The sequence below is a fragment of the Loxodonta africana genome, chromosome 11 (genome assembly GCF_030014295.1).
Source record: "Loxodonta africana isolate mLoxAfr1 chromosome 11, mLoxAfr1.hap2, whole genome shotgun sequence".
Lineage (NCBI taxonomy): Eukaryota > Metazoa > Chordata > Mammalia > Proboscidea > Elephantidae > Loxodonta > Loxodonta africana.
The window spans coordinates 16,126,922-16,152,879 of NC_087352.1; the positions used below are offsets into that span (position 1 = coordinate 16,126,922).

The window sequence follows — 25,958 nt, forward strand, 5'->3', positions numbered from 1 at the left end:
CCTGTCACTCTCTCTCTCTGGGTTCCTGTCCCTCTCTCTGAGTCTCTGTCCCCCTCTCTCTCTGGGTCTTTGTCCCCCTCTCTCTCTGGGTCTTCGTCCCCCTCCCTCTCTGGGTCCCTGTCCCCCTCTCTGGGCCTGTCTCTCTCTCTGGGTCTCTGTCCCCTCTCTTTGGGTCTCTGTCCCCCTCTCTGGGTTTCTGCCCCTCTCTCTGGGTCCCTGTTCCCCCTCTCAGGGTCTCTGTCCCCCTCTCTTCAGGTCCCTGTCCCTGTCTCTGTCTGGGTCCCTGTCCCTCTCTCCGAGTCTCTGTCCCCCTCTCTTTGGGTCCCTGTCCCTCCTTCTCCCGGGGTCTCTGTCACTCCCTCTCTGGGCCCCTGTCCCCTGCCCTCTCTCTGGGTTTCTATCTTGCTCTCTCTCTGGGTCCCTGCCCCTCTTTCTCTGGGTCCCTGTCCCTCTCTCTCTAGGACCCTGTCCCTCTTTTCTGGGTCCTTGCACCCCCGGCCTCCCGGGCCTGTCTCCCTCTCTCTGAGTCCATGTTTCTCTCTCTCTAGGTCCCTGTCCCTCTCCCTCTAGGACCCTGTCCCTCTTTTCTGGGTCCTTGCACCTCCGGCCTCCCGGGCCTGTCTCCCTCTCTCTGAGTCCATGTTTCTCTCTCTCTAGGTCCCTGTCCCTCTCCCTCTCTGGGTCTCTGTCCCCTTCTGGGACCCTGTTCCTCTTTTCTGGGTCCTTGTTCCCTTCTAGGTCTTTGCCCCCCACCCCCCGCCCCTGGGGCTGTCTCCCTCACTCTAGATTTCTGTCCCTCTCTTTGGATCTGTCCCCCCACCGCAGTCTGTCCCCCTCTCTGGGTCTCTGTCCCCCTCTAGCACAGGGCGGGGCAGGTATGCAGGCTGAAACCTGAGCGGTGTGCACCACCCCCTGCCCCGTCCCTGCCCCTTCCTGCCCTCTTTGATGCGGCCCCACTTCCTCTGGCAGGAACCCCCGCCCTCGCCGGCCAGGGTAAAAGGCAGCCAGCGCCTGGGCCGGCAGGAGGCGGCATCCTGCAGGCAGCACCGAGGCTCCTCTTCCTCGCGGCCCTGTCTCCCAACCCTTGTACCAGTGCTGTGCCTCGGACCCTGGTACAGGTGTGGGGGGCAGGGACCGGGGACCCCGCACCGTCAGGGCCTGAGGAACAAGACCAGCTGGAGCAGCCCATTTCTGTCTCTGCCCTCCACCCCAAGCCTCCATGTCTCCCTCCTGCCTTGACCTTCTTCCTCCTTTCTGTGTGATGCTCATCTCTCCGTCCGTTTCTAAAAGAATCAGTCCCGTCTGTGCCCTCTCCCTGTAGCCTCTCTCCTTGTTCAGTGTCCAGCGGCAGGTGTCTCCACCCCAACACTCTGTACCTGACACGCCAGGCCCCTCTGCCTGGTCACGGCTTCCTGCACTTAACCTCTAAGCACTCAAGGTGTCCATCTGTGACCCTGACAGTTCCTTTCCCTAAATTTGCCTGAGCCTCAATTGCATCCTGGCCCTGCTCCCACATTCCCTTCTTGAATTTCTCTCCTCAGGCACTTGTGCCTCCATCCACCTGTCCCTTGGTGGGACACTCCCCAGCGGGAGTCCAGTCTGGCTCAATCCTGGCCTTCACTGCGCCACCTACCCTCAGGTGCATTTCCTTCCTTGGTTTCAAGAGACAGCAGGTACAAAGGAAGTTTCCAGAACCTGACACTTGGGTCCCGGCTCAAGTCCCAACTACTCCCTGGGACTCCAGACAGAAGCCTTGGTCCCTCAGCCTGTTTCCTCCTTGGAGTGGTAAGGATGGCCCCTTGAGAGCAGGTCCCAGAAGTCTATCTATATGGCCAACAAGGCAGGGCCTGGGCTGTGCTTCTTGCTCCCACCTTTGCTGTCAGGGGATACTGGAGGGCCCAGGCTGAAGTCAAGACCCTATCTTCACAGCCAGGCGCCTGGGAAAGCTTCGAGCACACTTAAACCTCCTAGCCAAGGCCCTAGACCAGAGGTGGGGAGGACCCCAGAGCCTCCGCCCACACTTCCTCCCCAGGGATTGGCAGGGGCGGGGGACCTCAACACAGGTAGTTGGCCTTATCTAATCAGCCACCAAGCTGGGGGGGCAAGGACCAAGAGGAGGTGGTGAAGACCCACAGAAGGGAGCAGCATCTCACGCAGGTTGGTTTTTGTCCTTTACCCAGAAGTGAATGTTGGGCAGGAGGCAGGAATTGGGCCCCCATTCCCACCCTCACTCTTCAGAGGATGAAAATGAACCTGAACTTCAGTGTCAACCCTGCTACATTCTGGGGACAATCTCCTCCAGGCCCCTTGAAAGATCCCACAAGTCTAGCCTGTGACTGAGAAAAAATAACTTTATTTCACTTGGGGGGGGGGTGCGGGGCAGGCGGACATCCACGTTCAAAACTTCTGGAACTGCTTCTTGGTGCCGGCAGCCTTGGTGACCTTGAGCACGTTGAAACGCACGGTCTTGCTCAGGGGCCGGCACTCGCCCACTGTGACGATGTCTCCAATCTGGACGTCCCTGAGGAAGGAGGTGGCCACAGTGTCATCAGGAGGAGCCCAGTGACTCTGAGCAGCCCACTCTGCTCTGGCTCCTCCAAAGCCCAACGGAGCCCCAGTTTCTATCTTGCCCAGGGCACTAACCCCACACCTTGGGTGGTGCAAATGGTAAAGTGCCTGGCTACTAATCGAAAGGTGGGAAGTTCGAGTCTACCTAGAGTGCCTTTGTAGAAAGGCCCGGCCATCTACTTCCGAAAAATCAGCCACTGAAAACTCTATGAAGCACAATTTTACTCTGACACACATGGGTCAGCCATGAGTTAGAGTCTCCTTGATGGGAACAGGTGGTACTAGCAACTGCCTCCTGCAGGCACCTCAACCAGGTACTGTTATGATCTCTTTCTTACAGAACAAAATTGGAGGCTCCAGGGGTGGTCACCGGCTCAAGGCAGCCTCTCTGCCTCCACCCGTGCTCTCCAGTAGTTTGCATCTTCCCCCACAGCAGAGGGATCCTGGGAACAGTGGGGTCCCCGATCACTCCAGAGTGCAAATGACTCCCAGCCTGAGTACTTGCCACCTCTGTCCACAGTCACCTCCTCCACCAAGCCCTCCCCAAGGAGGGCCGCCCCAGCTCCTGTCATCATTTCACCTGTTCAGTGCCTGGTGCCCAGCCTGCTAGATTTTGCTCCCCATGAGAGCAGGACCCCATACTGTGCTCACCAGGGAACCCTCAGCATCAAACACCAGGCCAGGCACATGGACACTCCATATAAAATGACGGTTAAGATCGTCAAGCACGTCAATTCTCATCTTCCTAAGGTTCCTTTCTGGAATAAATCTGTCTAGTACCCTGATCCTAAAACGTCCACCACCTAGAACATTCTGATTCAGGCTCTGCCAGAAATGCCGCCCTAGTCAGATGACCTGTGCTCACCTGAAGCAGGGGGACAGGTGCACGGACATGTTCTTGTGGCGCTTCTCGAAACGATTGTATTTGCGGATGTAGTGGAGGTAGTCTCGGCGGATGACAATGGTCCTCTGCATCTTCATCTTAGTCACCACGCCTAGGGGAAAGGGAGACAGACTGACTCTGGGTCAGGATCCATAGGAAACGGGGCCAGGGTCACCCAGGGGATGCTGGGAATTGAGAGCTGCTGCACAGGGCTCCCAAGAAGCCTGGTCGCCATCTGAAGACCACTGTAAACTAGACATCATCTGCAAGTGCTCCCTGGCCCAGGAGTGCTGGACCCCAACCCCCTCTCTACATCAGGAACCAGCTGTTCAGGCCTCAGGATCTCAGCCCCTTCCCCTCTCAGAACTCATTGGACCTGGCCTCCAGCCCCCTCCTCCCTCGGATCCAGGAATCCAGGCTCCTGGCCCTCCGCACTCACCAGAGAGAATGCGCCCTCGAATGGAGACGTTACCAGTGAAAGGGCATTTCTTGTCAATGTAGGTACCCTCAATGGCCTGAAGGAATAGAGAACGTAAGGAAATGAGCACCAGACAAGCAATTCTTGAACAGAGCAGGGGGCGTGGCCTCGGGGCGTGGCCTCAGGGATGCAAGCTCTTAATTCCCAGCAGCCCCTGGGCAGCCGTTCAGAGGTGGGTAGGGCAACCCGGCTTGGGCAGACATAGAGGAACATAAGGGTCTCTTTCTTTTGAGGATCCGTGTACCTCCTTGGGTGTCTTGAAGCCTAAACCGATGTTCTTGTAATAACGCGGGAGCTTCTCCTTGCCAGTTTCTCCTAGCAGGACCCTCTTTTTGTTTTGGAAGATGGTCGGCTGCTTTTGGTAGGCACGCTCAGTCTTCAGGGATGAGAAAGACACTGGTAAGTGTGGGGCAGGCAGAACCTTCCAGATCCCATCCTCCAAAGCACATACCCCCATTCCTGAGCTTTTCCAAAGCTGACCCCTAAAGGATACTATCCACCTTCCAGAAGACCCAAGAATCCACCTCACGGGTCAATAAGCCAGAATTACCCTCTTAAAACACCTCCACCCGGAATTTACCTATAAATCAACGACTCAGCTCTAAACTAGGGGTTATCTCAGCATTTCCACTCTAAAACACCTCCCGCCGCCCGCAGAAATCGCCCCTTAAACCCGCAGAGCAAGAATTACCCCTCCAACACCTCGGACACCTTTCAGCAAGGATTATTCTCCAAGACACAAGGTACCCCCGCCCCATCCAGGTGTCGTTCCCAACTTAACACGGGGCTTCCCTATTAAGTACTAGAATGGCTCCCTGGATCAGCCCTGAGGACTCAGTTCTCACAGGATTAACCACCAAGGTCCGAGATCTCCGGAAAAACCGTCCATTAAACTTAGAATCTTAAGAGGATATGCCCTAAGACGCTTGAACCTCCATTAAGGACGAAGCGCGGAGCCCCCAGAATATAGTAACCGCCAATCCAGATTAATACAAAAGCACGCGTTCTCTGCCAGAGTTAATCCCTAGGAAATCGGGAACGCCCGGAATTAGTCCCCAAACGAGAGCGCATGGGCCCGGCTCCCCAGGACGCGCCTCCGAGGGCCCAGGCAGAGTCCGTATCCTCGGCTTCAGAACCGAGCTCACACCTGAATGTCCGCCATCTTCCCGGCCGCTTGAAAAAGAGAGCTCTAGCCACCACCGGGTTTCCTTATCGGCTGCGTAGGGGCTCGACAGGGAGTGACGTCAAGGCGCGGGTTCTACCGGATTTGGGCGGTGCCTTAGACGAGACTCTGATTGACAGGGGCTGTAACCAACCTCGCGATTGGAGGACTGTACGGACGCGACTATTCCGGTCTCACGAGACCATCATTGTGCAGGGCGTATTAGTTCAGATTGGGAGGAGAGGCCAACTTTGTATGGGCTTACGTTATCGCGAGAGTTGTAGGGAGGCTGTCATGTTTCTGCGGGGCATAGGCTTTTGTGGGGTTTGAGGACCGCATGGTCTTGTTCGTGCAGGGTTCAAACCAGATGCGGCGGCTGCCATCTTTCTGCGGGGCCCGCGACCGGAAGGTCCTAGGACCATGTGCAGCGCAGCGCCATTTTTGCGAGGGGCAAGAGCTGCTCGTGAACTTTCTGTAGTTTTATAAGTTCCTTTCTTCTGACCATTTCATTCCCAGTGAATTGGGGGGGTGGGGGTGGGGGGGGGAGAAGCCCTGCTACTGTTTTTTCCGTCTATAGCAGCGCTGTCTAGTAGGATCTTCTCCAGTGATGTAAATGCTCTAGATTTGCGCTGTCCAGCAAGGTAGCCACTAGCCACGAGAGGCTTTTGACCCTTGAAATGTAGCATGTGCGACTGACTTGAATTTTTAATTCGATTTTAATTAGATCTAAATTTAAATAGCCACGTGTGGCTGATGGCTACCATGTTGGACAAGTCTGTAACTGATTAATAGTTTTAAAATGACACTCTTAAAAGAACGATTTTGAAACCCGGGTCGCATAGTGGTTAATTAAGTTGTACAGCTTCTAACCAAAAGGTCGGCAGTTGGAATCCACCAGCCGCTCCTTGGAAACCCTATGGGGCATTTCTGTTCTGTCCTGTAGGGTTGCTATGAGGTGGAATCGACTCGACGGGAACAGGTTTTTTTTGTTTTGTTTTTTTTCACGCATTGTGCTAATAAGTACTGTATTCATTTAGCCCTCACAACTCTCTAAGGATGGTTCTGTTAATATTCCCTTTTTACTGCTGGGGGAGCTGAAGTACAGCTGCTTCAGGTGTGACAGAAATTGAGAAGCAGAGCTGGCATTGAACTCAGGCAGTCTGGCTCCAGTGTTCTTACTCATCTATTATAAAGAAGAAAACAGTATGCCATCACACTTGATGAGCAGCTACTGTGTACCAGGCCTTGTGCTGGGCAGTGGTGATGACCACCTGGTGTCTGTAGCCAATCCTGGCATCCTGCACACCCCACGGTGACTTGGACTTTGTTGCAGGATATCAAAGCCCAGACCTTGGAACACTCAGGTACCTCCTGCCTCTTCCTTTAGTGAAGTCTTGGCATAATTTAATTGGAGTTTCTTTTTTCAGTGTCAACCCCTTCTCTGAAATTCATGTTCAACCACTCCTCCCACCTTGATAGTACTATAGTTACTCTTGTTATCTCATTTATGGAAAAGGAGGAGGACAAGAGGCTGAGGAGGGGTGACATTTTCAGCCAAAGGCAGTCAGGAAATAAAACCAGGAGGATCTGAGCCCAAGTCTTTCTTCTCACCGAAATTGCCTCCTAAATTGTAGAAGAGGTGGGAAAGAGGCCAGAGGCTCAGAAATACTCATAAAGGTTGGCCATTCAAACTCACCCAGTGGTGCCTTGGAACAAAGAGCTGGTGATCTACCTCCATAAAAATTACAGCCAAGAAAACCATATGGAGCAGTTCTGCTCTGTATCTCTGTACTCTGAGTTGACTTCACAGCAATGGGTTTGGGGTATATATATATATATATATACAGTCTCAAAAGTCAGTGCTTTTTTAAGTTATAACATCAGAGAAATAAGTGCTATAAAATTCAATTGAAAGTTTATTTCAATTCCTTTACACTGAATAGCTTTGTGAATTTTGAATAATAAAATTTAAGATTTTAATTGTTTATTTCAGTCCTGTTGAGGGAAGCTGATATTAAGAGGCAGGAATTTTTCATTTTATGTTTTAGATACTTCTGTGTGTGCCCCTAGTAGTACCTTTATTTTCAACAAAAAGTAATTTCTGGGGTGTGTGGGTAATTTGGAAAAGGACTTACGGTTCTTATTTAAAAAAAAAAAAAAAAAAGCAAAACCCACAGTTGTACCTACAGTGTGGACAGAACCAGAAACAGAGGATATTAGAAAAAAGCCTGGAAGGAAATGCCCGTGCAGTCCCAGTGGTTCCCCTCCAGGTTGGGTGTGACTTCCTTTCTAGTTTTTAAATGCTCAGTATTTTGCAAATGTGCTCAGAGTAGCTTGTGCAATTTTGGTAAGGGAAAAAGCAAAAATAAATAGTCTGAAAGGATAGAAGCAATATGGAATTGTTAAAGTCAGTAGCTTTCAAGCTTTTTTGACTGTAGTAGGAAATACATTCTATATTGTGACCAACCCTCCCTTTTCCTCTCTTCCCGACTTTCTCCATCCCTCCTCCAATTCTCTCTAGTTATCTGAAACAAGTTCTCATAATTCTACTTTCCTTTAACATTTTTTTAGTTCTATCCCATTTCCTTTATCTTAATATCGGTTACAACCCACCACACTGATTTTTTGACCAGTGCTTTGAAAAGCCTAGGTGTGTAATAAACTTGAGCAAATTCCACTTTATTTCCCCGCCTTTGTCAAATGCCATATTTTCCAGCATTTCACGGCACAAATGCCACCACCAGTAGACCCAGAGGTGGCCACCCACCCTCACCACCAAGCTCAGAATACTCATTAACTCTCCACATGGGATCAAACTGAAGTTAGGTAGGAAGCATAGGGTGCAGCAGTTTATGTTAATGGCGAACAACTCAGAAAAGGAGGGTGACAGTTTGGAGTGAATTGTATGGTTGGTGTATGCTTTGCTGTGTATATTCTCAATAAAATAAACTCCATTAAATCAAGACCATCTTTGCGACCTCATATTGACTATGTTAAAGTAGTTCTTGCCCTTGTGGGTGGAGCTGAAGACAGGCAAGCGCCAGTCCTAAATTAGCATTTTCAAACAATTGCCCAAGCCCAAGAGTCAATCTAACTCCCTTGATAACACAGTGTATCTACTTCCCTCTACTGTTTGAGCCAGACTGCAGCACTTATAAAGTGATTCCACCTTAGTCATTCACACTCAAGCCTCATGAGCTCTGAGGGTGGCGGGGAGAGGCTAAGTACTCACAAAACACTCCATCACTGTGTTGGTGCCCTTGAGACCGTATGTACAACAGAACTGCCTGGTCCATCGTTGCCATCAGCAACAATCTTGTCAAGGATCTTTCCTTCAGGCATTCACTTTGGTAGACCCAAGACGCACTACAGATAAGGTATTTTCAATTTTAACACTCCTAATATTGTTTAGGAAACCCTGGTGGCATAATGGTTAAGTCCCATGGCTGCTAACCAAAAGGTCGGCAGTTTTGAATTCAGCAGGCACTCCTTGGAAACTCCAGGGAGCAGTTCTACTGTCCTTTAAAGTCACTTTGAGTCTAAATCACCTGGATGGCAATGGGTTTCTAAATGTTGTGTAGCATTCGATTATTTCATAAAACTCCGTCATATGGGGCCACTGAGTCGGAATCGACTCAACAGCAATGGGTAGGGGCAGCAGTATAGTGCCCAGGGGCCCTGGTGGCACAGTGGTTTAAGAGCCAGGGCATACCGCAGCTGTGAACCAAAAATGGTTGGCAGTTCATGTCCACCGGCATCTCCTTGGAAACCCTATGGAGCAGTTCTACTCTGTCCCACGTTATGTACACAAAGAATGACTGCGCACAGCCATACCCCTCGGTGTGGCTTCAGCAAGATCAGAAATCCCACCGTGCCCCAACGGGGACATGGTTAAAGCTGGTTAATTCCATACTTTGCAGCTAAATTAGAAAGACAAAAAGCTCTTATTGGGAAAGGTGTTGTTCCCCTCTACCACCAGGCCCCACAGGGCACAATTTTTTAATTAAATTTTTAATAGGCTTGCCCATGCATTTAGCTTTCCAGAAAAATTCTTGGCACATCAACGATCTGTTCTTGTAGCAGGTGTAGACTGCAAAGCAACTGTGATGGCTGGTGAAGACCTGACCACAGATAGCCAAACTTTACTCTTTAATCCCCTTTTTGCCAAGGGCAATCTCCACTGGGTCTGTCTCTGGAGCAGACATAGTGCAAAGACACCAATTTTGTTTACAAACAATTTATTAGTTTTTAATTACAAGATGGAGGGAAGCAGTAAGGGCAGTGCCTGTGGCCCCCTGGTGGCAGCTCTTCCCAGTCTGTTATTTATAAATACCCTTTTTACAACCCCAAGATCACAAAGTACATACAAGCTTTCTGGAACACTCTAACAGCTGCAGAGTATGGTATAAAACCATGCAGAATATTTTTCACAAATGCTCCATTTACTATTTTGAGTTCCTTGCAATCAGTTTTCAGTTCTGCAAAATGATTGCAATCGAAGTGACTGGCTGCTCCCCCTACCCATTTACGTGAAGTTGTAACACGTCAGTAGCTGTGAACTCTTTCGAGAAAGAAAGGCCTTCCTCGAACAGGAGCAGTGACAGTGACCTATGTCCTTTCTGCACATCCCCAGGCTGCCTGTGGCACCTGGATATTGACTGTGGCTTAGAGGCCCCCATGTCCCAGGCCGACGATGTAGGAAGGGCAGGCCAAGCCAGTGAGGAATAACAGTCTTTATTGGGCTCAGATCAGGAGTCCGTGTGTCTTGAGGACCTCTGTGTATCTGTTGATCTTCTTCTCCACGTTCTTCTCGGCCTGTTTCCGCAGCCTCTGTAGGGGAAAAAGTTAACACCCGGTGGTCAGGGCAGCTCCTGTTCCTGTGACCGCTCCCATCCCATGGACCACTCCTATACCAAACCCTAGCTGGCATCAGCATGGCTTTAGGCAGTCGGCAGAGCCCCCCAGGGGCATACGAAGACCATCGTGAGAAGAGACATCATCTGCCAGTCCTGTGAGGAGTGCAGTGCCCCCTTACCCTAACCCTAGCCCCCTCACCATGAGCTGTTTCTTCTTCCTATAATGGAGCTTGGCTTTCTCCTTCCTCTTTTCCTCCAGGGTAGCCGTCACTGCCTGGTACTTCCAGCCTACCTCGTGAGCTAGACGTCCCAGATAGGCAAACTGGGGGACAAAGAGGCAGAAGCACGAGGAGGTATAAGTGCTCAATTCCAGGGCTCCAGAGCACGAAAACCTGCCCTAGAGCATCCTGGGAATTTATCAAAATTATCTCCTCCACCCAACCCCAAGTTAGAAAAGCCATCACCCACCCCCAACACGGTAACTACCCCCTGCTGGCATCAGCTGAGCCACTGGCGTTATCGGCAGTGCCCACACAGGCATTCGCAGACCATCGTGAGAGAAGCCATCATCTGCCAAGCCCTTGGAGACATGGAGTTCACCACAGAGGACCCACTCCCCATCTGAACCCCTGGAGCTGGAACTCACCTTCCGCGTGGGCTTGAGACGCACAACCTTGAGGGCAGCAGGAACCACCATCCGTTTTTTCTGTGAAGGAAAGGGAGGGCTTAGAGGGCTGGGGTGACTGACAGACATGGTGAAAGGGCCAGGGGTTCGGCGTCTCAGCCAGTGCTGTTCTCATGAGGATCAAACAATGTAGGTAGTCAAGGAACATCACAGACGCTGGGTATGTGGGTGCTGCGTAGGGCCTGCTCTAGCTCACCTTGTCATAGGGGGGCGGGATTCCATCAAACACCTTAAGGCGATCCAGGGCAGCCTGGCCACGCTTGGTCTTATGGGGCAGCATACCTATGGGCAGGGAGACAGTGTTCAGGAGGATGTCCCGCTCCCCTTCACCCATCCCCAGGTGGCCAGATGGGTGGCCTCAGATGGTAGTGCATGTAAAGTCTTCTCATGGTCGGGAAACTCGAACACAAGCGGGAGAAGTCTTCATCATTGGCCACACGCCCAAACCCTGCCCCCTGCACAGGCTGCCCGTGGTCCTCTCACCTCGCACAGTCCGCCAAAAGATGCGACTAGGGGCCCGGAAGTGGTAGGGGCCGCGGGATGGGTTGGTGTTCATGCGCTTGCGGAGGAAGGCCAGGTACTTCACTGTGAAGAGGAGTGACCATGTTAGGGCAGGCTAACCAGACCTAGTGCCCCTGACCCAAACCCCCCACCCCCCCCCCCACAAGCACCCAGACTTGTGCCGTCCAGGCATCAGCACCTTCCACCACTAAGCATCTCACAGGCTGACTTGGCAGGCTTCCTCTGATGCCTTAACTTACACTTGTTTCTGTAGAAGTTGCCAGAAATGTTGATGCCCTCGCAGCGCACGACCACTACCTTCCGGCCTAGTGGGAAGCAATCCGGGAAAAGAAAAGGTTAGAAGAGGATCTGACCCACCACCCCACCTGTCCAGGCACTGCCGGGGGCTCGCTGTGTCGCACTGACCACAACCCTGAAGGAAGCCAAGGCTCTCAGGAGGACAGCCTCTTGCCCCAAGTCACACAGCAGTCACCAGTGAAGCTGGATGTATGCTGCAGTTAAAGCTAGCCCAGAAGGGCATTATCCCAGAGCCAGGAGCCCCGTGCCCTGGGGAGGGAGGGCCGGCAGGTCTCAGAGCGGTGCATGGGGTTGATCTCATGGTCGTGAGACTCAAACGAAAGATGGTGTTTGTTGCTCATCACTGACCTGCAGTCTGAGTGAATGGCAGGGATGTGCCGGCAGGGGGCACTTACCCAACAGCACCTGCTTGGCCACGATGGCCGCCAGGCGGCCCAGAAGATGGCCTCGGCCATCGAGTACCAGGACCTGGGAAGACAAATAAGGTTAGAGGGTTCAGAGAGGCACCCACTGTCTTCTTTTGTCTCTACACCACAAGCAACCCTTCCTTTCTCTTGCTTTTTCACCTCATCCCCTGTATCCAACTACCAGGTGACAAGTAGCATCCATCCAAGCCCCACTTTACAAATAAGAAAAATGGTAAAAGGTGGACTCAGGATTTCCATCAGCAAGTGGATCAGCCACTAAACGTAAGAACTGGGGTTTGTATCAAAAATATTCACTAATAGTAGAACCTGTAGTACAACTTCACGGATCCTGACAGAACTTAACCCTTCCTGATTTCAAAGACGAGATTTCTCAGTGTACTTTATAGCAAAAAAAAAAAAAAAACTAAGGTTCAGAAAGGGCTGATGCCTGCATCTCTGCTTAAACTGAAGCACTGAACCTAGTATCCCTACTGAGTTAAGACATCACCTCTCATTATGTAATATACCGAGATCACCTACTTATAGAGCCCTGGTGGCGCAGTGGTTTAAGCACTTGGTTGCTAAATGAAAGGCCGGCAGTTTGAACCCACCAGTGGCTCTGTGCGAGAAAAGACGGACAATCTACTTCCATAAAGATTACAGTCTCGGAAACCCTATGAGCAGTACCTACCCTGTCCTGAACGGCTGCTATGAGTCAGAATAGACAATGACGATTTTTTTTTTCCGATATACTTTGTGACGTCAAAAAAGCAGTACAGCAGAGCATACAATCTAAACCCTATCTTCCTGATAGGACTTCAGCCAACAATCCCCAACACTCCATGCTTCAAATTTTCTCACCGGGAAGATGAGAATGACAGATCTCCCCTCAGGACTCACTGCGATGAGCAACTGAATTACACAGAATACGACTGCAAACTGCGCCAGGCACCGAGAATAAAGTGCCAGGACACACGCTGAGATATCTTAACCATGTGCCTAGGTCCCAAAGCTAGGGTGATGAGCCCAGGTCTGCCTAGACTCCAAACCTTGGTTGTACGATCCCAACAAAATTAATTAGTTAGAAAAAAACTAGCAAGGAACCGTTTTCCAGAACCACCCTCTCCTTCATATATCAAAAGACTACACTAGGAACCAGAAAACCAAGAGCTAAGCTTCAGCTGTGATTCCCAGAATGCTTTGGATTAAAAGAGCTAAAACCCAAGGATGCTCTGCAGCTGGGGGGCCCTCAACCACGAACCTCATAAACAAAGAAAAAAAAGCAATGCAATCCTGAAGGTCTAGCAGGTACCTTTCCTAGACAGACTTCATATCCCAAATACCCGGAATCGCAGGGGCCCATGATAAGCATTCCACGTGAAGCAACCTGCGCAACGCGAAGGGTGGAGGCACCCTCCGTTTTGGCTCTGGAAGGCGCAGAGCGGGATCCCACCGCGCCCAGTGCAGACGGCCTGCATCTGAGCCATCCCTCGGTTCTCATCCCTCGAGGCAGCCCGGTGCTTCCTCATCGCTGGGGACACTTAAGACACTCAAGGCCAAGACGCCAGGATCCCAACCTCCCGAGATGGAGAGAAGGGAGACCTAGTTATAAACTCTCTCTCCCTCTCCTGGGAAACTCCCACCATCGCTCCTCGAGGAGGAACCAAAGACCGCATTTTAGTCAGTCTGTTCCAGGCCTAAGCGCAGCTCCGATTTCCCCTAAAGGGATCTCTCCTTTTTCCCCGATTAACTCCCTTTACCCCCAAATTCTCCCCTTTTGTTCAGTTATCAATCTTAGATTCCACAGCCACCTGCTAAGGGAAAGAGACTTCGGCCCCGTCCCGGCCTGGAACCCACCAGAACCCACACTGCCCCGACTCGCGCGGAGCCCCCACCTGCCCCTCCGCCATCTTCGGCAGCCGCCTGGGAAAGAAGGAAGTCTCACCACAGGGTTTCTTATCCCCCGAAAAGCGGGAGGCGGAAGTGACGCCACACGGGCTACGCGGCCTTTTAATTGGCCAAAGTGATACATGCGTGCGCGGAGTGGCCCGCGACGCCCACTGAGGGCCGGAAGTCTCCTGCTTGTCCGATCCGGTTAGTGTTCCGATCGGACCTCAGCGGCCATGGGCGTGCGGGGCGAGAGGTTACGTGGGGTGTGGAGGCAGCTCTGCTGGGGCGGCCATGTTCTCGAGGGGCTGCTAACCTCCCCACCCCTCCACATGAGCTGCTTGCCTTGTTTGGGAGGGGAAGCACCATTACCCATTCTGGCGACTGAGGGCTGCGGGGTACATGGTGGCCTGCAGGTGGCGATCAGGATCGCCCTTCTTCGCTCAGTCTAGTTTCCAGGTCAGGATTCCGGTGCCTGATCGGCCTCATTGAGACCTGGACAAACCCGTCTTGCCCCTTAGTGTTTCCATCTGTAGGACAGGTGGAGGTGATCTCCCCTTTGAATTCCTAGAGTGTAGGACGCAATGAATTTCAGGTGCCTGGGCTGCAGTGCAGCAAGCGTCTGAGTGTTCTCTGAAGAGCTTCTCACTTTCTGGACTGGACTTGGGCTGAGTCTGTTTCCTGAGATGGCCTCGCCTCCACCCCACCTTCCAAAATCTGACTTGCCATAATCCCAGCTCCCTTTGGCTGCCCCAGTACCTAAGTATTGCTCCCCCTCCTGGCGGTGCCCCCCAGGGTCCTGGTTCTGCAGTCAGCTCTCCCAGCTTCCCTAGTACCCCCGGACAAATTCCAAGTCTGCAGCGCTTGTTATTTGGCCCCTGCTGACCTGCCTCTTCTGCCACTGTCCACTCCTCCCCCCTTCACCACCCCCTGGTCACTCCGTTCCAGCCACATTGTCCTATGCCCTCCTTTTTTCCTCCAGGCTTTGTACGTGCTGTTCTCTTTGCCGGCAACCCCTTCCCTCAAAAACTCCCACTCCTCCAGGTCAAGAGTCCTCTCCTCCAGAAAGTCCCCCTGCCTCTCCTAGACCGGTTCGGGTGTCTCCTTGGGGCTCTCACAATGCCTGTGCTACCTCCATTAAAGCATATGTCGTGTTGCGCTGTAGCTCTCCGGATCTGTGTCTTCTCCATGGGCAAAGCTGGTTTTGACTCTTGTCTGGGACCCAGCACTGGCCTTAGGCCCCCAGAGGCCTCAGAAGACATGTGTTGAATGAAGCATGGCATTGACTGTAAAACTAAGGCTCTGAAGCCCAAACTAACCCCATCCCCACCCTGTCCCATCCACTGACAGGCCTCGCCAAAGCTGGTAGAAAAGGATGATTTATATACAATTTCATAACGATGAGGGCTTTGTACAGAGGGCTTCCTGGTGGGCTTGGGGCTGAGACTGGATTCTGGTGTTGCCTCCATCCTGGGGAGAAATCGAGAGGGGCGGGGCGCTGAGGAAGGGACCAACTTCTCGCTGACTTTCGCCATGTCCTGGCTGTGTGTCCTCTGGCAGACGACTCCCCTCTCTGGGCCTCACTGTCCTGCTCTGTAAAGTGAGATGATAGATGCAAGCACTCACTATGTGCTAAGGCAACGATATCCAAAGAACTCTCTGTGACAAAGGAAAAGTTCTAAGTCTATACTATTCAGTGTGGTGGCCACCAGCCACTTGAGGCTACTGAGCACTTGATATGTGGCCAGTGGAACTGAGGAGCAGCTAAATTTTTTTTTTCAAATCTAATTGAATTTTATCTAAGGAACTAATGTTCAGAAACAAGGGCTGAAATAAAAAAAAAAAATTTAGAAAGTGACAATTCAGTTTGGAAAACTTTTCAATAAGTTTGGAAGACTTGGGCCTGTGAATCTGCTTTTACAGTAGCAAACTTCGTGAACTATAAATGCAGATCAAGTGTCCCTGATGAAAACTTAGCACCTGAATCTATACATGCTATGGTTGTAAAATACGCGCTGGATTTGGAAGATCTGTTAGTTGCCGAGTCGTTTCCGACTCGTGCAGAAACGTGTATGCAGAGTAGAACTGCTCCACTGGGTTTTCAAGGCTGTGACCTTTTGGAAGCGATTGCCAGGCCAGTCTTCCAAGTCGCTTCTGGGTGGGTTCAACCCGCCAACCTCTGAGCTAGTAGTTGAGCGCTTGTTTATGCCACCCAGGGACTCCTTTTGAAGACAGCATGAAAAAAAAAACCTTGTTACTATCAATTACATGTTGAAATGACAATCCTCTGGACCACCTAGGTGAAGTAGAGTGTTATTTAAAGTGATGTCACATTTCTTTTTACTTTTTTGTTTTAACATGGCTACTAGAAAATTTAAAATCATGGGTAAGCCTTGCGTTTAGTTTCTGTTGGACAGCAGTGCTCTAAAAGCGTTTTGTGTGTCACTTCACTTAACCTCACAGCAACCCTATGGTGGAAGGATTATTATTAGAGCCTTTGAACAGATAAGGAAACTGAGGCAGGAGAGTGAAGGACAAGGGACACAGATGCTGGAACCAGACAGCACAAAGTCAAACCCTGGCTCTATCAATTCATGAGCTATGTGACTTTTGGCAAATTATTTACCTCTCTGTGCCTTGGTTTCAGACTCTGTAAAATGGGGATAATAATGGCACCAGCCTCACTAGGTTGTTGTGGCAATTAATGAGTTAACCTCAGAACACCCCAGCACAAGGCCTGAGCCACTGTATGTGTCATCAAGGACTGTGAGCTAGGGCTGCCTCTTCTTGGTCCCACATAGTCCACCTGCCTTCTGCTCCCATACCCCATCCTTGGGTCCTCCCTCCATTGCATGCCTCCCATGGCTCCCCACTGCCTGGGCAGGAAGTTCTGGCTCCCTGACCTGGCCTTTGATTCCAGGCCTTGATATTTTCCTGCTGTCTTGCTCACTCCTGTTCAATCATTCTCCTGCACTGCCCAGGGCTGGCCCACATCCCCAGACTCCTGTGCTTTTTCACATCTGCAGGTCTTTGCAAGTATGGTTCCCTCTGCCTGGAATGCCATTCCCTTCCTGCTCCAGGAGGCCAACTCTCTTCTGGCTTATGAACTCCTGCATCCCCATGTCTCCGCTAGTGCCCACCTTTCCCCACTAAGCTCAGTTCTTTCCCTAATCCTGATCCTCCCCCAGTTTCTCCATCTGGGACAGCCCCACTGTCCACCCAGTCATGGGGGTGGGGAGCAGACCTGGGGTCCTCTGTGCCAGTGGTCTCCCAGCCTGTCAGTCACCAGACCTGTCCCTCCCATTCCCTATTCTCCCTGCCCTGTCCCCTCCTCTCTGTTCTGATAGCCCCAGCTCAGTCCTCTTCCTCTCTCTGGTTGTTACCCCAGCCTCCTCCCTGCCTGTCTGTCCTCCATGTGGTCTTTCCGATACCAGCGCTGCCCCTGCTCACAGCCCTCTTGTGGCTCCCCAGTCCCCACGCCCCAGTCCATCATCCTTAGTCTGGCATTCAAGGCCCCACGGGGCATGTCAGTGCTCCGCAAGCTGCAGGGGCAGCCTGTTTTGGGGCCTGGAGGCGGGAGGCACCTGGGGCACCCAGAGTCAGCTGCCAGGGTGTCTGGGGCACCCTGGCACCCCCAGGCCCTCTTTACCCCCTCTGCTTACCCTCTACCTCACCTGCTCCCTGGGGCAGGGCGCTCTCTGCCATCTTCTTCGCCAGTGTAGGTGCCAGGCAGGAGCCAGCAGCAGGAGCAGGACAAGGGGCAGCAGTAGCAAGAGGAACAGCAAAGGGTGCTGACCGGCTGGCAGGGCTGTGGCTCCCAAGGCTGTGGCTCCCAGAGCCCCAGGACTCTGTGGGGGCAGCAGTGTGGAGGGCTCTGGAGGGAGAGAGCAGCCTGGGTAAACAAGAAGGGCCAGGGCCAGGGAAACAATGAAAGGCTGGTCTCGTGGATGGCTCCTAATTTCTTTGGGCCTCAACTTAGAGATAATGATTGTGCCTACCTCATGAGATTGTCACGAGAATTAAATGAGTAAATGTGTAGAAAGTGCTTAAGACAGTGTCTGGCAAATGGCAAGTGTGCATTTTACTTTATAATTGAACTAACATGTTTTCAAAAACAAGTTTCTGGGGAGTCGATTCTGACTCAGGGTGACCCCTTGTGTGTCAAAGTAGAAGTGTGTTCTATAGGGTTTTCGAAGGCTGATTTTTGGGAAGTAGATCTCCAGGCCTTTCTTTTGAGGCACCTCTGGATGGATTCAAACCTCCAACCTTTTGGTTAGCAACTGAGTGCGTTAACCATTGGTACCACCCCGAAATTAACATGTTTCTGTTGTTGTGAGTTGCTGTCCAATCAGTTCTGACTCGCCGACCCCATGTGTGTCAGAGCCAAACTGACCCATCCATAGGGTTTTCAATGCTGTGACCTTTTGGAAGCAGATCGCCAGGTCTGTCTTCTTAGGCGCCTTTCAGCTAGTAGTTGAGCACTTAACCATTTGCACCACCCAGGCACTCAACATGTTTCTAGTGCTTGTATCTATGTGTTTTTTTGTCTTCCTCCTTCCAGTAGCCTGTGAGGCCTGTGTGTAGGGCAGCAGCAGCCCTATTTATTTATCGATTAGTCAGTCAGTGCTCATTAAATATTTATTGGATAAATTAATGAATGAATGAATGGATAATAAAACTAGATGATACAATGTATGAAGAACTAATGATCCAGAAGGCCCCACATGATCTGGCCCCTTTTGTCCCCACCAAGGAACCCTGGTGGTGCAGTTGTTAAGTGCTTGGCTGCTAACTGAAGGGTTGGTGGTTTGAACCCACCAGCCGCTCCTCAGGAGAAACGTGTGGCGGTCTGCTTCCAAAATATCTACTTCCAAAAAATCAGCCATTGAAAACTCTAAGCAGTACAGTTCTACGGTGCCACCCAAGGACTCGTTTGAGTGTGTATATAACTGGTGGAATCTGAGTAAATTCTATGGATTGCACCAAGGTCAATTTCCTGATTTTGATATTGTACCATAGTTAATGTGAACAAGCAGATGTTCACATTGGGGGAGGCTGGGTGAAGGATACAGGGGCCCTCCTGCACATTCCTTTGCCACTTCCTATCAATCAATAGTTATTTCAAAATTAAAAATAAAAAAAATAACTATCCCATCGAAAGATAAATGGACAACAAAATGTGGTCTATTCATACAATGGAATATCTTTCGACCATAAAAAAGAATGAAGTTGTGACACTTGTTACGACATGGATGAACCTTGAAAACATGATGCTGAGTGAAAGAAGCCAGACACCAAACAACAAACATTGTATGATTCCCACTTGTATGAAATATCCAGAATAGAGACAGAAAGTAGATTAGAGGCTACCAGGGGCTGGCGGGAGAGAAAATGGGGAGTTATTGCTTTAGGGAGTACTGAGTTTCTTGTTGGGGTGATAAAAAGTTTTGGAAATAAGTAGTGGAGATGGCTTCACGACAATTTCAGTAACATTAATGCCACTGAATTATACAATGGTTAAAACGGCAAATTTTCTTTTACATATATTTTACCACAATAAAATGAAAAAAAAAATTAACTGGCTAAAAAACAACAAATATTAAAAATCCTAAAAAAAAAAAAGAATTTACTTATTTCTTTTTACTTTTTTCTAACAAGGCTACTAGAAACGGTAAAATGAAACGAACTGTATTTCCATTGGACAGCACTGCCTTATAGAGACAAGGCAGGGATTACTGTTCCCTATTCAGAGATGGATGGAGCCCTGGTGGCACAGTGGCTAAGTGCTTGGCTACCAACCAAAGGTCGGCAGTTTGAACCCACCAGCCGCTCCATAGGAGAAAGATGTGGCAATCTGCTTCCTTAAAGGTTGCAGCCTAGGAAACCCTATGGGGCAGTTCTGCTCGGTCCTGTAGGGTCACTATGAGTCAGAACGGACTCCATGGCAATGGGTATTCAGAGATGGGTATACTGAGATCCAGAAATCGGAAGGGACGTGCCCCACATCACACAGCCAGTAGGGAGAAGTGTAGGGTGAGAATCACACCCAGTGTGGGATGGAGGGGCTGGGAGGCTAGGAGGGGAGGGATGGGTGCGTGTTAGGGGGGTGGGAGCCTTTACCCGGCTGACATTGCAGCTCCAGGCACTGGGAGAAATTTCGGGTCTTGATCTGGGGCTTCAGAGTGGCCAGCTGCGCGGAGGTGTCCTGCAGGAGGTGGGAGATGTTGGTCTGGACGAAGCGAAGACAGCTGGGGAGGGGCTGGGGGCAGGGGAGGGAGACGTCACCACCGCATCACCCCAGCATCTCCTCAGGCCAAGGGCCCAACGACCCTGCCAGGCAACAGCGCCCTGAAGGCCTGGGTCTCTACGATTAGATCCCCCATCTATCACTCCCTGGTTGCTAGGGGAAATACCCCTTAGCAATGCCCAACAACAGGGTTCAGTTAGGCCTGGATCCGAGAGGGTTTAGATCTCCTGTCTCTCCCTCGTTGCTAGGGGAGAGAACCCCTTAGCAACACCCAGTCAGGTTTGGGTCTGAGAGAGTTTAGATCCCCTATCTCTTCCTGGTTGCTAGGGGAAACACCCCTTAGCAACACCCAGCAACAGGGCTCAGGCCCGGGTCTGAGAGAGTTTAGATCTCCTGTCTCTTTCTGGTTGCTAGGGGAGAGAACCGCTTAGTAACGCCCAGCAACCAAACCAAACCAAACCCATTGCTGTTGAGTCAATTCCAACACATAGTGACCCAGCAACAGGGCCTGGGATATCTGTCCCATAGAAATGGCCTACAGCTTTCATGTCCTAGGTGTCTAGAGAAGTGTCATTCATACCCACAACACCCAGCCACAGGCTTAGTGAGCCTGAGGTTCCAGCCTCTACCTTCCTTGGGATGCTCTGGTCAAATGAAATCTTCAGGAAGGCTGGGAGCATTACCCCCAATCCCTAGGAAGGCATCCAGCTCCCCTCACTTGGCCCCAAGTTCAGGGCTGACCTGGAAGGCACATGAGGTCACAAAGTGTATTTCAGTGTCCACAGCCTCCAGCAACTCTTGCATCTGGGACCCGGCCACTGTCTTGAGGCGTATCATCCAGCGCTGGGCCAGGACCAGCCGCCAGAGTGCTCCGCAGAGCTCGTCCTGGGGAGACACAGCCCACACTCTGGGCCCTGTGTGTGGAAGGGGCTGGGGGCCGGGACTCCTAGGTCTGAGGGGAGAGGGGGCTGAGGGCCAGGACTCCTGGATCTGAGGGAGGAGGAGCCCGAAGGCCCTGACTCTTGGGTCTGAGGCAGGAGGGGGCTGGGTTTTGGGACTCCTGGGTCTGAGGGGGAGCTCTGGTGGCGCAGTGGTTAAGAGCTCAGGCTGCTAACCAAAAGGTTGGTAGTTCAAATCTACCAGCCAGCTCTAAGGGAGGAGGGAGTTGAGGGCCCAGGACCCCTGGGTTTGAGGGGACAGGACTACTGGGTCTGAGGAAGGAGGGGGCTGGGTTTTGGGATTCCTGGGTCTGAGCAAGGAGGGGCTCAGGGCTGGAACCCCTGCGTCTGAGGGACAAGGGGGTTGGGGGCTCCAACTCCTCGGTCTGAGGTAGGACGGGGCTGGGTCGGCAAACTAGCCTGGTCCCCTGAAGGGTGGCGATCTGAAGTCTCTGGCTCCCACCTCCATCCCAGGCCCCTCCCATCTGTGACTCACGTCCTGCAGGTTGGAGGCAACAGTGACTGGATAGTCTTGAAGCAGGTAGTCAGACTGCAGGAGAGAACAATCTGGCTGAACATAGGAGGGGACAAAACTATGGAGACTTGGAGAGATGAGGCAGACAGTGCCAGAGAGAGGCGAGAGAAATTCAGAGAGTGGGACAGAGACCGAGAGAGAGAGAGAGAGAGAGAGAGAAGGGGACAGAGACCTAGAGAGGGACAGACAGGGACTCCGAGAGAGAGGGAGACAGAGACGGGGGGTGGGACAGGAACCCAGAGAGAGGGGGACAGAGACTCAGAGAGAGAGGGAGCCAGAGACTCAGAATGAGAGGGGGACAGGAACCCAGAAAGGGAGGGGGACAGAGACCTAGAGAGAAAGGGAGACAGGAACCCAGAAGAGGGAGACAGAGACCCGGGCAGGGGGGAAGACCCAGAGAGAGAGGGTGAGGGACAAGGACCCAGAAACAGAAGGAGGCAGAGACGGGGCGGGGGGTGAACAGAGACCCAGAGAGAGAAGGTGAGGGACAGGGACCCAGAGGAATGGGGACAGAGACCCAGTGAGAAGGGAAACTCAGACCCAACCTCAGAACCAGGGCCTTCAAAGGGCCGCAAGAGTGGTCGAAGCAGGGCGCTCACCAGCTTGCCGAAGGCGGCAGCGAAGTTGGAAGAGATGGGGCTTTGGGGGAAGGTGCAGTCGGGGGTCCCGCCGAGGCCGGGGCTCAGCAGTAGCAGCAGCAGCAGGGAGGTCTGCGAGGACCGGGCGCCCTCTAGTGACTCACACCCGCAGCCCCACCCATGCACCCCACCCCACCCCCCGCAGCCCCTTTTTCTCTCCCTCTTTCTTCCTTCCTGGGTCTTTAGTCTCTTCTAGCTCTCCGTCCCGTCTGTCCCTGTCTTTGCCCAGTTCCCCATGTCTCTCCCTCCGCCCAGCGCCGTCCAGCTGTCAGTCTCTCGCCCTCACTGTTGCTCCCTGCCCACCTGCTTCCATCCAGCGTCCCTTTGCCCGCCCACCAACTCTCGTCCTTGGTCCTGTCTTCCCCATTCGTACTCACACCTGTCCGTCCCGCCCCATCTCCCGCTCCTATCTCACCCCATGTCCGTCGGTCTTTCCTCACGTCTGTGCGTCTGGTCTCTCCCCACCTTTATCTGCTCTTCCCCCTTGTCTGTGCAGTCTCCCCCATGCCTGTCCACATCACCCCATGTGTGTCTGTCTTGCCCCAAGTCTGTCTCTCTCCCCATGCCTTTCTGTTCCTCCTTCACCTGTTTGTCCCTCACCCACCTCTGTCCATCTCCCCACATCTGTTCACATTTCCCCCACCTCTGTCCGTCTTTCCCACCTCTCTCCACCTCCTCTGGCTCTGCCCGTCTCCCCTCCCCTCTGCCCCACCTTGTCCCCAGGTGTACGCACCGTGGGGCTCCAGGCTGGCGCCAGCACTGTCATCTCGGCCCGGGGCCCCTCATGCCTGTGGCCAGCTCTTGAAAGGGACAGAAGAGCCAGTGGCGGACCCGCACCCTGCATCCCCTGCCTCACCCGCCCCTCCACCTCCCTGCCCCCTTGATGTGGCTAAGTTTCCGCCTCCTGCTCCCGCTGGCTTCCTGCGTGAGCCCCAGTTACGATGAAAACTCCTCATCTCCCCTTCCAAGAACCCTGACGTCCGGCCCCCGGAACCCCCCTTCGGGTCAGGGGCCCAGGGACCCAGGAACCCGACCCCCCACCTCGTGCTTCAGCTAGAGGAGGAGCCCAGTCCCGCCCCTCGGGGACTCAGAGCCCAGTTCTCCCCACGCACCAGGCTTCCCCAGCTGGGTGTGGAAGGGTCCAGGCCGGGTGACAGCCAGAGATCGAAAGTGAAAGGAAACTTTTTGGGGGAGAAAGTGAACTGGGGTGGAATCTGTGCCGAGGGGGAGGGCGCCACCTGGTGGCAGAAGTTGGCACTGCAGATGGTGCCTTCGTGGGACTCTGGTTCTTGAGACAAGGGCTGGGTGGATTGGCTGGGGGGATGTCTGAAGGCGGCGAGCTGGGGCTTGAACCCGGATCTGTCTGCGCTGGAGCCAACGCATACGAGACCAGGAGCACAGTACCCTTTATGTATTTCACAAACACTATGTTGTACCTGAGTCAGACCTACTGGAGTTTAGTTCTGAATCTAAAAGCTAAAAATGGCCTCAAACAGACCGTAAGTTGGTGCCCCCTCCCTCCCCTCAAGAAGCACAGCCAGGATTATCAGACGGTTTATTGGAGGGCACGGGGACCATAATCAGAGGAATGTTCCAGGTGTGTGCTGTCTGCTGGGGTTATGTCTTCTCTGTGTACGTTGGAGTGGGTGGACACTCAGATCAGTCCCCCATGGGCAGCCACAGGGCCTTGGTCCGTGCTGCTCGAAGCCTGAACTCTGGGCCGGCCCCCTCGGCCTCCTGATCCCAGGCCCGCGAGCAGCCCCGGTTCACCCACACCGACTTAAGGTTTCCCGCGGAGGCCCACTCCACAAACTGGGAGCCCTGGGACGGGGAAAGGGAGGTGTCAGCACTTTCACTGTTCTGTTGCTAAGCAGCTGCTTCCTTAGTAACTAGGACTATTCCTGAGGAGGAGCCTTTGGACTGTGGCTACAAGGCTCAGCTCCTAGCAAGCGAACCTCTCATGCTGAGGGAAGAGATTGACCCTTGTGGTTAGGGAGTTTCCTCCTCCTTAACCGCCCACGTTCAAGGGAGTCGGGGCCAACCCTCTTGTTGACAAGGAATTGCCAACCAACAGGTTTGAGGAGGCGACTGACTCTGTTGCTAGGACGTGGCCCTTAGCAACTGACTGTCGAATGAGAGTAGGTCTTTGGGCTGGGTAGGCTCTCAGGCCCCTGTTGCTAGGGAGATCCTCTACCTTAGCAACCGGGGTCCTAAAGGGGTAGGTCCTGGGAAACTTGTTGCTAAGGCATTGCTACCCTTATGCAACAGGAGTTCTCAGGGGGTGGAGCCATGTGCCCAGTAAAGGAAGAGACTGAAGGTCAAGTTTAACACCACATCTGAAGATGTGGTCTTAAGATGGCAAGGCAAAGGGTACCTGGGCGGATCCGAAATACCACAGGGCCTGGACATCCTGGTGCAAGGCCAGGCAGCGCGTCAGATGGTCCCGGTCTCCCGTCACCACGTTCACCAGGCCGGCTGGGAACAGGGTAGCCATATCCTAGAGGGTGAGGAGGGGCAGAGGTGGTGCGGCAGGGGTGAGCACCTGAGGTGCCATCATGGGGCTCCCCCAAGGAGTGGGGTTGGGGTCTTCGACTTGGGAAGGCTCAAGGTCTGGAGGGAATGGTTATTGGGTCTATCAGGAGGGAGGGGCTGGGGTTACCCAAGGTTAGCAGGGGGGTGGAGAACAAGCCAAGCTCCTAGCAGGCAGGAAGGTGATGGTACCTGGCAGACCTCCAGGGCAGGCAGGGGACAGGACCCGCTGGGCACCACGATGAGGGTGTTGCCATAGGCAAGGGCGGCGGCCAGCAGAGACACGAAGGCGAGCAGGGGCCACTCATCCGGGCACACAATGGCCAGCACGCCCAGAGGCTCCTGCAGCCGCAGCACCGGGCCTCGCAGCCCTGCAGCCTGAGGATCAGGCGGAGGTCAAGGGCAGGTTCAACAGGGCCTTCATCCCTTGCCTCTTTCATCCCTGTCATCCTCATCTCTGCTTCTCCCTAACGCCACCAGTAATAAAAGGGCCATGGGAGGGTTCAGACTGCCTGGGTTCAAATCGCAGCTCCATCATGCATTTGCTATGTGACCTTGGGCACGTTACTTAACCTCTCTGGGCCCCAGCTTCCTATCTTTTTTTTCTGAGGGATCAAAAAGAATTTCAATGTTTGCTAATTAGATTAGGAGAATTATTTCTTAGGTGTGATCAATAGCATGGCTTTCTCGCTCAGATCACAAATCAAATAGAATTGCCGTCTCGTTTTTATCAGTTGCTATTATTGCATGTTAACATCACCACTGAGGACAGTGAGGCAGTATATGTTGCCGTCAAGTCAATTCCGACTCATATGGACCCTATGAGACAGATCAGAACTGCCCCATAGGGTTTCCAAAGCTGTGTAAATCTTTCTCCTGCGGAGCAGCTGGTGGGTTCAAACTGTTGACCTTTTGGTTAGCAACCGAGTGCTTACCCACTGTGCCACCAGGCTTCTTAGCATATGCCATTCATATGCGTATGTGTACATACACATGTATACACATAAATGCGCATACTGTAAAACCTGCAAAACCTGCAACCTGTGTGAGGTGGAAACCTGTTGGAGAAGGAAAACTCAAGTATTTCTCATTAAAATAATAAGTGACAGAAAAGTGCTAAGACTGCACCCTGTCAAAGGCAGAAAACTTGTGAGAAGCAAAAAAACAAGGCAGTCCATTGAGTTCTAGCTCTCACAGGTTTTACTTCACATGTACGTATACATGTTTTACATTTTCCAGCCAAATCAGTTAAAAACCAAACCAGTTGCTGAGTTGATTCCGACTCCTGGCAACCCCATGTGTGTCAGAGTAGAACTGTGCTCCGTA

The 25,958-nt window shown here is 52.4% G+C and overlaps 4 protein-coding genes and 5 non-coding genes across 20 annotated transcripts in view; all 9 read right to left on the minus strand.

Moving 5' to 3' along the window:
* Window positions 1-2,333: 2,333 nt before the first annotated feature.
* RPS11 (ribosomal protein S11) lies at window positions 2,334-5,209 on the minus strand. Its single transcript, XM_003406812.4, has 5 exons — window positions 5,077-5,209; window positions 4,174-4,305; window positions 3,891-3,966; window positions 3,434-3,563; window positions 2,334-2,521 (listed from the first exon to the last, which is right to left on the minus strand). Exons 1-5 carry the CDS (start codon window positions 5,089-5,091, stop codon window positions 2,398-2,400), a joined length of 477 nt encoding a protein of 158 aa, XP_003406860.1. The 5' UTR covers window positions 5,092-5,209; the 3' UTR covers window positions 2,334-2,397.
* A 4,600-nt stretch (window positions 5,210-9,809) lies between these two features.
* Window positions 9,810-13,812, minus strand: RPL13A (ribosomal protein L13a). Its single transcript, XM_010586500.3, has 8 exons — window positions 13,754-13,812; window positions 11,847-11,919; window positions 11,394-11,459; window positions 11,116-11,217; window positions 10,829-10,914; window positions 10,594-10,653; window positions 10,147-10,269; window positions 9,810-9,921 (listed from the first exon to the last, which is right to left on the minus strand). The coding sequence occupies exons 1-8, from the start codon at window positions 13,766-13,768 to the stop codon at window positions 9,835-9,837; spliced, it is 612 nt and encodes a 203-aa protein (XP_010584802.1). The 5' UTR covers window positions 13,769-13,812; the 3' UTR covers window positions 9,810-9,834.
* Window positions 10,012-10,096, minus strand: LOC111749679 (small nucleolar RNA SNORD35). The gene has a single exon (XR_002784876.1). It is a non-coding gene; the product is annotated as a small nucleolar RNA SNORD35 (small nucleolar RNA).
* LOC111749678 (small nucleolar RNA SNORD35) lies at window positions 10,437-10,522 on the minus strand. The gene has a single exon (XR_002784875.1). It is a non-coding gene; the product is annotated as a small nucleolar RNA SNORD35 (small nucleolar RNA).
* Window positions 10,721-10,791, minus strand: LOC111749673 (small nucleolar RNA SNORD34). The gene has a single exon (XR_002784870.1). It is a non-coding gene; the product is annotated as a small nucleolar RNA SNORD34 (small nucleolar RNA).
* Window positions 10,985-11,069, minus strand: LOC111749671 (small nucleolar RNA Z195/SNORD33/SNORD32 family). Its single transcript, XR_002784868.1, has one exon. It is a non-coding gene; the product is annotated as a small nucleolar RNA Z195/SNORD33/SNORD32 family (small nucleolar RNA).
* LOC111749672 (small nucleolar RNA Z195/SNORD33/SNORD32 family) lies at window positions 11,719-11,802 on the minus strand. The gene has a single exon (XR_002784869.1). It is a non-coding gene; the product is annotated as a small nucleolar RNA Z195/SNORD33/SNORD32 family (small nucleolar RNA).
* Window positions 13,813-13,929: 117 nt separating the features above from the next.
* FLT3LG (fms related receptor tyrosine kinase 3 ligand) lies at window positions 13,930-23,560 on the minus strand. 10 transcript variants are annotated; one of them, XM_064293980.1, is made up of 8 exons: window positions 23,216-23,560; window positions 22,837-22,903; window positions 22,065-22,175; window positions 21,427-21,480; window positions 20,734-20,877; window positions 19,866-20,004; window positions 17,420-17,619; window positions 13,930-15,338 (listed from the first exon to the last, which is right to left on the minus strand). In XM_064293980.1, exons 2-8 carry the CDS (start codon window positions 22,867-22,869, stop codon window positions 15,138-15,140), a joined length of 882 nt encoding a protein of 293 aa, XP_064150050.1. In that variant the 5' UTR covers window positions 22,870-22,903; window positions 23,216-23,560; the 3' UTR covers window positions 13,930-15,137. The 10 variants fall into 10 exon arrangements, with proteins under 10 accessions (XP_064150050.1, XP_064150049.1, XP_064150052.1 ...); XM_064293979.1 differs by having other exon boundaries at window positions 23,145-23,560; XM_064293982.1 differs by lacking the exon at window positions 22,065-22,175.
* An 81-nt stretch (window positions 23,561-23,641) lies between these two features.
* The window catches only part of ALDH16A1 (aldehyde dehydrogenase 16 family member A1), a 31,773-nt gene continuing 29,456 nt past the window's right edge, over window positions 23,642-25,958 (minus strand). For all 3 annotated transcript variants that reach the window (XM_064293976.1, XM_064293974.1, XM_023543242.2), the window contains 3 exons: window positions 24,825-25,010; window positions 24,478-24,600; window positions 23,642-23,924 (listed from right to left, as the gene is read on the minus strand). In XM_064293976.1, the coding sequence (XP_064150046.1) occupies window positions 23,763-23,924; window positions 24,478-24,600; window positions 24,825-25,010 (471 nt within the window). In that variant the 3' untranslated portion in view covers window positions 23,642-23,762. The remainder of the gene's footprint in view (window positions 23,925-24,477; window positions 24,601-24,824; window positions 25,011-25,958) is intronic.